General features: G+C 30.2%; 1 protein-coding gene across 1 annotated transcript in view; it reads left to right on the top strand.

Annotated features, from left to right (window-relative positions):
• The window catches only part of LOC108752894, a 19,566-nt gene that overhangs the window by 3,381 nt on the left and 4,899 nt on the right, over positions 1–11,286 (top strand). The window contains exons 8-22 of the mRNA XM_018494075.1: positions 73–504; positions 799–1,100; positions 3,356–3,633; positions 3,939–4,076; positions 4,147–4,372; positions 4,788–4,885; positions 4,987–5,144; positions 5,216–5,296; positions 5,454–5,774; positions 5,884–6,033; positions 6,122–6,366; positions 6,717–7,105; positions 7,510–7,894; positions 7,961–8,246; positions 8,765–9,084. Coding sequence (XP_018349577.1) covers positions 73–504; positions 799–1,100; positions 3,356–3,633; positions 3,939–4,076; positions 4,147–4,372; positions 4,788–4,885; positions 4,987–5,144; positions 5,216–5,296; positions 5,454–5,774; positions 5,884–6,033; positions 6,122–6,366; positions 6,717–7,105; positions 7,510–7,894; positions 7,961–8,246; positions 8,765–9,084 — 3,809 coding nt within the window. The remainder of the gene's footprint in view (positions 1–72; positions 505–798; positions 1,101–3,355; positions 3,634–3,938; positions 4,077–4,146; positions 4,373–4,787; positions 4,886–4,986; positions 5,145–5,215; positions 5,297–5,453; positions 5,775–5,883; positions 6,034–6,121; positions 6,367–6,716; positions 7,106–7,509; positions 7,895–7,960; positions 8,247–8,764; positions 9,085–11,286) is intronic.

The raw sequence follows: 11,286 nt of genomic DNA, 5'->3' as shown, positions 1-11,286 counted from the left end.
ATATATATATATATATATAACGCGCGGTAATTTAAACTTTTAAATTTATATAAGAAATATTAATATTCTTAGCGGCAGCACTAATTGTAAAGGGTTGGAGCGTTGAAAGGGAAGAGATACTACCGTGGCAAGCCACTCTTTTCTCGCACGAGGATGGTCAGTGGAGTTTCTTTTGCGGCGGCACATTGATAGCAGAACGCGTTGTGTTAACTGCAGGTCACTGCGTTTGGAAGACTGCTGCAGATACGATACGTGTCGCTTTCGGGATTCTCTCGAGTGACTTAAATCAAATAGGGGAAAACGCGCAAGTGATCGACGTGGAAAGCATCGAGTTGCAGAACGCGTATCAAGATCATGAAAGTAACTATGGTTCGGATATCGCGTTGCTGATTTTGAAAAAAGCTGTAACTATTAATACGGTTGTCGGACCAGTTTGCATTCCTTGGAATTCCGATGCGATATTACTGGAATATCAACGAAACAATGGGCTTGGATTAGTTGCCGGTAAATCTAAATTTTACATAAAAAAATCTGATAAAATTAGAGAATAAAAATATTGAGAAAATTAAATATTTTTGATCAAAAATATCACACATAATTTTTTTACTTAATATGTTCAATAAATTCTTTATGTACAAATTATTCATATAATGCATTTCTTTTAAAAGAAAAATAATTAATTCTACAAGTTTGAAGCTCACTAATTAAAGATAAAAAGATCTATGTTGCTAATTGTGATTGGCAACAATTAATAAATAAATTTTTTTAACAGTTTCTGGAACTTGAGATATTTTTCAGGTATGGGGCTAACGGAGAACGACACATTTAGTTCAGTCTTGAGGATAACTACAGTGAAAATCATTCCTGACGATGAGTGTCGTAAAAACCAAAATAGAGATTTTCGAAAATATTTGACTTACACTTCCTTTTGCGCCGGATGGGCGAATGGTACTGGAGTATGCAATGGAGACAGCGGTGGAGGTTTGGTACTTCAGCGACCGAATTCCAGTGTCTGGGAAATTCACGGAGTCGTTTCTGTGAGCCCACGAAAATTGGGTACCAACGTATGTGATCCGAATTTCTATGCTGTTTTCACAAAGGTATAATAATATAAATATCCTTATAAATGTTGAATATGTTAAGTTCCATCTATAATATATAATTTTGTCATCCGTAAATTCTTAAGTAAAATCTGTAATGCATTTTATTATATTTTTGATTATATTTTTTTTGTCACGCATAATAATTACATTAATTTTTCATTTATTAAATTAATAAATTATGTTATTTATAATATTAATAATTTACATAACTTATAATATTATTAGATTATATATTATTTTGTTTGATGTTTATTATAATTATATAGGTTTCTATGTACGTCAATTGGATTCATAAAATTATTGAGAGCATACCTACAATCGGCTTATCTAATTTTGATCAACAACCAAATAGAGATAACATTGTTGTTTAAGCGATCATAAACTAAATTGATTTCAATTATAATATATATTTAAATAAAATTAAACTATAAATGTTTGTTAACATAATATATAACATATATATTATGTTACACATAATTAATGTTATGTATTATGTTAAACATAATTATATAACATATTTTTTAAATTATACGTTCTACAAGTATATGTATTTATATGTATGCGTAGGCATACATATTAATTTAAAAAATTAGATTACTTATATTACCTAAATCATCGACCAGTACATCGTTTATTCATTAAATTACTACATCAAAATATTAAATGCCCTTTTTATTAGTATTATCCATGGTGTAAAGAACTCAGGTATGCCAATGTTTAAATGTTTAAATGATTAAAGTTCAAAATTAAATTTTCTCGATTTATTTATTTAACGTAATGTTATTTCTCTGGAAATGCAAAAGTTGTTTGGCATAAAGTGTGTAATGATAAAATAATGTAGATTAATTCTTTTTTGATTAAATAAAACTATAATCTTTATGTTAGATATAATATCCTATAATAAACAAAATTATTTTTCGAATGCAAAAAGTAAAATGTTTGAGTAAATTTATATTATAAAGAATTAAATATTTCATTTAGAATATAATCTTACTGCGTATTTGTGGCTGTGTACAACGCACTTTTGTTTACGTAAGATCGCCGACCTGTGCCGCGACGATGAGATTACTGTACGTGCTATCATTCACACTATGTTCAAGCAAGAAGGTAGTATGTTATATCGCTCCGGATTTTTATCTCTCGAAATACGATTGCTAATAATTCAGCAGTTCGCATATGTAATTAACTGTTGAGATTAATGATATATAAACGTATCGCGGCGACAACGATGACATGTTGAAGCAAACATCTGCATTACTTATTTATTTGAAATAAAATGCGTACGCAACAGAATGTAAAAATTATAAATCCCTGTTTTATTACTATTATCTTTTTAGTATAATACTTAGAATTCAATAAATCTCGTATATTGTGAATTTGAAAATAATTTATTTACTACTTTTTCTAGATTAAAAATACGCAGAACCGTACAAATTTATCTTGAAAACGAGCACACCTGACTTCCTTCCACCATATATATCCCTTTTTCCTCGGAAACAAAAGAATATTTTCTCTCGAACAGCAGAAATAAATAGCATGCCTATTGACAACATGTCAAATATGAAACAATATAAGATTTATAATTTTGCAAATATTAATTAAAGACGTGCATATTTAAATAATTGATTTGTCTAATCGGTAAATCAATCTTTTTAGTATAAATATTATAATTCCGTTTTAAGTCAGTATGATGGATCTTTCAACAACAATCGTAAGTATAATAAAATTAAAACGAGCAACATGTTTTAAGCTAGATACACTAAAACATACAAAATAGAAAAATGCGGATTTATAAACAAGATCAACTTTAATAAATCAGTTTTTTTTAAGAAAAAATAAAATACTTTTTAAAAAAAATTGATAAACTGTAATGTATTCGTACAATATTTCTATCTAATGCCATTTTCTGAATATATCGTTATGTCTTAATTTGTATATTAATATTACATCACAAAGTCGACCATTTCGATGCAAAAAGGACAGAAAATGCAGATAGCACCTATTATGGATGAGTCAGCAACAGGTATAAGATATGATGATGTATACATCTCACCGAGTCATATAAAATTCAGCGAAGCCTTCGAAGGAGTTGTGCATCGACAGCGTATTATTATCAAGAATGTCGGGTATAAACCAGCGCTTATCAGAATCTGCCCGCTAAATTCTATAGTAAATATGTTTAATCTGTGTAAGTCATAATTAAACATTTTAAAAAGTAAGCAAAATTCTCAATGATTATCATTTCTCGAAAGGCTTTTCAAATAAAAACTCGGAAAAGTGGAATACGAGTGAGTCCTGGATTAAGTATAACAACATATGTAACTTACACATTCAAAAGAGCATCTATATTGCGTGCAATAATTCCGATTGAGATCAATGGAAAGATTTTCGATTATCACGTAATATCTACTTTAGCCACCGAATATATCAACATCGAACCGAAGTCAGTTGACTTTGGCACTATCGATGTTGGCTATCCATCCACTTTAAAAATAGTAACAATTCGTAACGAAGGAAACAAAAGTACCAGGTATTTGTGGTATTTATAGAAATTTTTTGGATTTTATTAGAAATAAACTTGCATTAAAAAAGATAATATATTTTTTAAATTTTTATTTGAAAAATGTTTTCATGCTTTTTTTGATTTTTAATTAATTCTTTATCGTATAAAAGACAATAATTTTAGATTATGAAGATAATTTTTATATTGTCTACATAAAAGATGGATTAACTCTAATCAGATTTTCGTATAATTTATATTTTATTTAAATGAAAAATAAGTTTAAATATAAAATAAAGTTCGAGATAAATAGGTAAAAATATAAAATTTTCCAGATTTTCGATCGATCTCTGGCAAAATGATCTAGACTTAATGATAAAACCTCGTCGTGGAAGAATCAAACCACATAAAGAAATAATACTTCAAATTAAATTAATGAGCAGAAACGAAGGCATCTTTTATACCGAATTTTGGTAAAATATCTTTGCTGTTCGCCATCGTAATTTTTGTCATTGTAAGAAAGATTCGTATAAACTTTCTCAGGATTAAATCTACTCCAAATATACGCGTTCCCATCAAAGTGCATGTAATCGTGCCAAAATTAGTAGTTTATCATCCGAATTCAACTGGAGATTTTACCCTCATCAATTTTCCACCTACGATAGAAAATACCTGTAGGTTCGATACTTTTGTCCTGCGTAATCTTTCGTCTCGAGCATCCAGTTATGTTGTTCTTGGTGAAATTGATAACGAAGTAAAATGCATTCCGGTACAAAACGATTGTTACAAAAAAATTAGAAATTTTAGCCAGTAGCGGATTATCAAAAGCAATACTTAAAATGTAAAATAATATTGGTACTGTACTTAAAATATTTATGTCTAAAATTTATAGAAGATTATTTAAGTAGAAATGATAATAAATTTAATAAATTTGAGCAATTAAAATTATTTATTTAAATGCTATAAAAGTTCCTATCTAGAATTATTAAACATTTTGTTACAATATTAATAATTAATAGAAAAATTGAACGCAGGTAACTAAAGTTAGTGTGATTAAATTGGAATCTTTGAAATATACATAAATCTTATGTGATTAATGAATTTATACTCCGCCACTGACTTATGCTCTTAATCAATCTGATTCGGAAATAATGAGTAAGTTTTTACTAAAATTATTTTTATAGGATATCGATCGCAAACAACATCCAACTTATAGTATCTTTGAAATTCATCCGTTTGAAGGGCGAATAGGTCCATTTCAAGGTATCATCCTTGAAGTAAGGTAAGTCTAATGATTTCATTGTTGTATATTGTATAAAGCTATAAAAGAAATAAATATTTCACACACATACATTAAAAATATCTATTAATATATAATTCTAGATTTTCACCAATAAATATATTATCGCAACGAAGAAAAGAGCAAGAGCAAAAGCAATGGAGAAAATGTGAAAATAAATATCCAAATCAGAAGAATACAGATTTCATGCAATTTATTAGAATAGTTAGGGTACAATGTATCGAATCGGAAATTATCACGAGTGTGTCTCTTTTAGTTTATTTTGCATCGAAGTCAACTGAACAAATCTTTATTTAAATAATGTTTCTACAGGGATTGATCCTATAAAAGATATTTCAATGGATAATTTCACAAAACAGTATCACAAAACAATATCACAAAAAATTTATATACGTGAGTAATTTTTTTTAAACCATTTAACATCTTATAAAGTTTATTAACATATCTTTATGCTTATTTTATACATATAAATAACATCTTTAGATTATTTTTCTTGGACTTTTTGGATAACTTCTTGGGTAATTAATTATTTTGTTATACATTTTAATAGAAGACCCAATGGAAATTTCATCCGTGATAATGTCCTACACATCAAGTATTGATTCAGAAATCTATGACGCAGTAAAGCTTTATCTTTACGGTGAAGTGGAAGCGATACAAGTACATTTTGAACCTGATATTCTTTATTTTGGAGACCTAATTGTCGGCCAGATATCGCAGCGCGTGCTTCGTCTGACAAATCCTTCTGCCGTTGCACCGATATATCTAGAATGTGCGCCAAATGCGGCTGTACGCTGCTATCCGAAGTGGATGAAACTTATGCCAAAAACGTCGACCGAAGTTCTTGTTAAAATTTGCGGCAAAGAAAGCAGTAATTATTACTGCTCTTCTATTTCGTTAACACGTTGACTCATTTGCGTCCTCGAATTTTGTATTTCGATAAGTTCGAAAGGCTCTATCTTATGAATTTATTTTTACAGTTGAACCTTCCTTCAAATTGTTCTTTAATGTCGCAGCAGATTCTTATGATTCGATTGTATCCAAACGATGTTTCGGTAGAAGAAAAATTGGAAGTTACTTTATTGTATGCACGGTGAATATTATTTTCAAGTCCAAAAAGGGACTTTTAAGTAAGCTTATGTTAAGTAGTTCAATCAATTAAAATTTGAATTCTTCAAAAATATTTTTAAAATTGAATCGCTTTTTTAATTTTTAAAGGTAGAAAAAGTTTGCCAATAAAAAAAATTGACGAAGACGAGGAAATTATGAATCGCCTTTTAAGTTTACCCAAATGGAAGCTGTTATATAAAGATTATTCGCAAATGTGTAAATTTACAGAAAACGTAAAATCTTCGCTCAAGAAATCGATTTTCGCAACTAAGGCAGCTGTACTAATACCTTTATCGCCTTTACAAATATATAAAGTCCACATTTATCCAACCACTTTCGTCCACTTTGGAATGGTAAGTAATCCAAAATATGGTATAGAGATTCATAAAATTGATCAGATGTTTTTAAAATCACTAAAAATTGCTTCGTAAACTTATTTTAGAAAAAGATTTTATTTTTTTGTCAGAAGATAATGTATAAGTATTATATAAACGCTTATTTTTAATGTCTGCTTTTTTTTTCATTTCTCCCCTTTTCTCTTTTTCATTTATTCCTTCTTATTATATAAAAAATTTTCGTAGATTTTTCATATAAAATTTAAAAAAATGTAATCGATTTCGTAAATTATGAACGAATAAGAGCAATGATTTTAATAGAAACTCGTAAAATTATTTTAATCATGAACATTGAGTGATTGGGGTAGGTAGCACCGAATAGTTTCAACTATCGTCGTTTGGTTGTAAAGAATACGAACGACATTCCAGTGATGATACAATTAGTAGCTATGTCAAACAAGTACATCTACTTTCCGGAAGGTGATTCAATGCTCTTACAACCAGGCTCGACGATGACCAAATTAGTCGAGTATTTTGCGGACAAAGTTTGCGGCAAATTTAATGGACATATCAATTATGTGATTAATCATAATCACTCTTTCGAGCTCAATATTACAGCTTCCATTGTTCGCAAACAATTGTATGTCGATAATAAAGAAATTGAACTTGGGAAAGAATGGTCAAGAGGAGAAGTTTATCAACCAATAACTTCTATTGTTCGAATTATAAATAAATTGAATGCGAAAGTATGCTTTAGGTAAAATGTATTTCTCTCCCCGTGTAAACAACAATAATAATTTAAACAATGTTTAACAAAAAGATTGTTTCAAAATGATTGAAAGAATTATCATATAAAAAGTTATTAACAAGAGCACAGATTTTATTTTACTTTGATAAAGTAAAATAGCAATTTATTAAAATGTAGAGTAAAATAAATGGCTGCAGATTTCTTAGATAGATTGTTGGTTTAATATTAATGTATGAGTTCATACATATGATATATTTCCCTGAATCAATGTCTCTATAATAATAGAAGATTTTTAAGGTGTTTAATTCTAAAGAATAATTCAATCGTTTTCAAGCACTTGTAATCTTAATAATAAATCTTGTAGAATACTTCGAATAGTTTAAGTGTAATGCAAAAATGATAAATTGTCGCAGGTGGGAAATACCAGCGATGTCTGGATTCTATATAGAACCGAAATCGGGTTCCGTGCGGAGTAACGCTACTTTATACGCTTACGTGTACTACGAATACAATAACATGAAGGATAATTACACTCCAGCGATACTGATATGCGAGAGCGGAAATCGCTTGTCTCTGCGATTTAGCGCACCGCGATTTGTGCCGAAGGTTGGATTCGTAAATGACATCACGAATCTCGGGGAAATACCTCTCAATTTGCCAACGAAGGTGATCGCCGTTCTCCAAAACTTTGAATTCACCCAGGTGACGTATGAGGTGGATAGCGCTTTATTGATACGCGGTTGCAACGTTAATCCACTGCGAGGGAAAATATCTCCGCGCGGTATTGCAATTCTTGAGGTAAGTTCTCCGTCAGTCGTAATAATATTTCGTGATACGCAAACAATATTCATTACCGTTTGTCAGATATATCTTACATTCGACGTTTGTTGTCGCTTTACTACCGTAATTGCCGTTACGATTCAAGAGTGCCTACAGTTACTGTATAAGATAAATGGCAATGTGTCATTTCCGCGATTGAAGCTCGTGCCGCAACGAATAGACATAAAACGTCTCAGAATCGATGCTCTTCAAACTCACCAGATAACAGCCACGAATATTGGGACAACGTTATTGAAACTCCAAGTTTTGTTGGAAGAATATCCCGAGTTTCGCGTTTCTCTGTTGGCAAATGACAGGAGTTCGGAAATAGGTAATGGCAATTTAAAAATAATGAAATAAAAAAGTATCTCCTATAAATGATTAGAAAGGATGAGAGATGGTAAAAAATAGGAAATAATTAAGCGGAGTATCCTAAAATAAAGCAAAAAATATTTCCAATGAAGGAATAGTAATTACATTCAATTAGAATTTTGTTACAATTAGCCCTAATCTATTATACAATAGATATAATAAGATTTTAAGCTTTTTGCTCAAAGCTCTGAGCTGTGACGTTAATTGGCTTTATCTTTTAAATTTTACAATTAAAATCTGGTCAGCCTGTTTAAAGCTTAAGGATTACGGCAACATCAGAAACTTTTTGCTGAAAATGTCACAATTTAAAAGTTTAAAGCAAAAAGCTGAAGAATTCCTTAGACTATAATTATCGATCGCAGTTTAAGAAACACAGATTTATAATAACTAATAACTTGAATAACTTGAAAAATTATGAATTTTATTTAATAAATCGGGTAATTTAACTGCTGATTTATATATTCAATAAATAAAAAGGTACGGAAGGGATAATCATCGTCCCAGGTACAAGTCAAAACCTCTATTTGCATTTTCAACCAGTCGATTTAGCCAGTTGCGCTTTCTATCTGCCGATTGTGATAAATGAGCTGCTTGGTCCAGTATCGATGTTGCATCCTAAAAGCATTCGGCCAGCAGAAATTTTGAAATCGCATGAAGCTCATTACATGCACTTGTCAGGTTTTTCCATGACGACGTTACCTGATAAACTACCAACTGTATCTATCGATTATACCGTGACTGACCGCATTATTTTCTTCAGCAAACTTTTGTTTCGATTCAACGCTTCGACTAACAAAGTAAGATTTTACATGAACGAAATAAAAAAGAATACAAAAAATAGAAACACAAATAATTGCATATAAAAAGATTCATGCAGAAATTTACTTAAAAAAGTGTAGAAAAAATTTCTATACAACGAGATAAAATATTTTTATCTTTGTACACATAATAAAAATTTTATATTAAGCTATTTTATTATACGATTAAAAATTTTTATATCTAATTAAGGCATTTCAAGTTCATATTTTTACTCTTTAGCTGTCTGAAGAGTTGTTTATAGAGAATCGAGTAACGGTGAGGGAAATATTAATATCAATAAATATCGAGGAGTTTAACGAAGTTGATTGTCCGTTTACCATAAAATGGTCTCACGGTGCGGAGATCAGAAGAACAACAGATGCGATCGAGTGCATTTTACATCCTGGCGGTAACGTCTCTTTCATTCTCGAGTTCAAGCCGAGAAAACGCGGCAGTTTTAGTGCAGAGGCACCGATATACATTCGCGGTGAGCTCGACGACGGCGTCTTCAATAAATTACGTCTCGACGGCGAGTTTCCCGCTAGTTCGATAGACGTTGAGCCAACGGAGATATATTTTACGCCTGTTCCTCTCGGCGTGGCTATAGAGGAAAAGTTTAGAATTCGAGCAAAGCACTTTGATAACACGACGTTTATACGGTCAAACTTTTTAACGACGCCGCGATGCAGCGGCGATTACAAAAACGAGTTGTTGCGCGTTGACTTTCCAAACGGTAATGTCGTCTCTCCTCAATCGTGAGTTGGAGTATTTTCTTATGTTATTTATATCATTAAAAATATTAATAAATAATTATAATTTAATAATATTTAGAAAATATTAGGATAGAGAATTATTTTTTTCAATTTGTCAATTAACAAAAAACAGTATTCTATATGTAAGAATATTTAAAATTGTTTTTGGTTACAAGGTATGTAGAACTGGAAGCAAAAGTAACGTTCAAGAGTAATCAACCAATATCGTTTTGCTTAATTATTGAATTTTCGGACGATAATCAACTTGCTATGTGTTTTTTAACGATATATGCAACAGCGGATAATAATTTGTTAACGACGTACATGTATTCTATAAAGCCCAGCTTTGATAAGACACATGCCAGATATTTAAAAAAACATGTCGTAAATCCACCAATATCATCGGAAAGCCTAATAGGTGGCGGCGATTGTGACATTGAAGAAATTCCTAATGCCCGCAGAGTGTGTTTTTATTTTTTCACTTTTTGATTTGCCAAATATTTCAGAATAGGAAATGATTATCGATATAATTTCACTAAATTACAATTTTGATATGAATGAGTAAAAAGTCAATGACATTGTCAATGAAAAGTCAGTGAATTCTGACATAAATTAAGGGGTTACACTACCCAGAAAATGTTTTTTTTTTTTAAATTTATTTATTTGCTAAATGATGTATAAACTATTTAAAAATAACATTCGAAAAGAATTTTGGTGGAAAGCTGTTATAAATAATTTTTTCATTTTTTTCGGAAGCGCCTCTGAGCGCTCCGAAACGTTTGAAAAGGCCGCTCGACCGCGCACAGGATTATAAGGGTATTACAGCTCTGTCGGTAGTTTTAGCAGGTATAAGTGAATTATAGTTCTTCAATTATAGTTCTTCAAGGTCATGTACAAAAAAGGCTTGGAACAAGACTACGCAATTTGAAAAAAGAAGTGAAAAATCTTTTTTCGACGCGCTTGGGTAGTGTAACCCCTTAATAAAAATAAGTAAAACCTGTTTTGTGTGTTTTCTGATAAATTAAATTTTGAATTTAATTTATCAGAATGATACATCAATCCTATTCTAATTTTTATTCTTTAGAACTGAGGAATATTATTATAATTTTATAATTTATATTTTTTAGCCTTTTTTATAATACTTATTTAAAAAAAAAAACTTAAATATACACTGACATATATATTTAGATACATATGTTACTGTACCTGCCATAAGTTTTGAGAGCAGTTTTGACATTTTGATGTAAATCAAAATCGTTTAACAATTAATAATAATGCGATTTCTGTTTTGGATTTATTCTTTTTAAATTGTTTATATGTACACTAAAGGTCATCTGATAAAAGTCGTTTGCATTACGTTTGTTTTATTTTATAATGATTATGTATCCTATTTTATAACGATTAGTGTATAATTACGAAGCACTAGCTTGGCTGTTTATAGTTGTTACT

Source organism: Trachymyrmex septentrionalis, unplaced genomic scaffold, assembly GCF_001594115.1.
Source record: "Trachymyrmex septentrionalis isolate Tsep2-gDNA-1 unplaced genomic scaffold, Tsep1.0 scaffold62, whole genome shotgun sequence".
NCBI lineage: Eukaryota > Metazoa > Arthropoda > Insecta > Hymenoptera > Formicidae > Trachymyrmex > Trachymyrmex septentrionalis.
The sequence above is the reverse complement of the archived record's forward strand: the minus strand, read 5'-3'. Positions and strand labels throughout refer to the sequence as shown.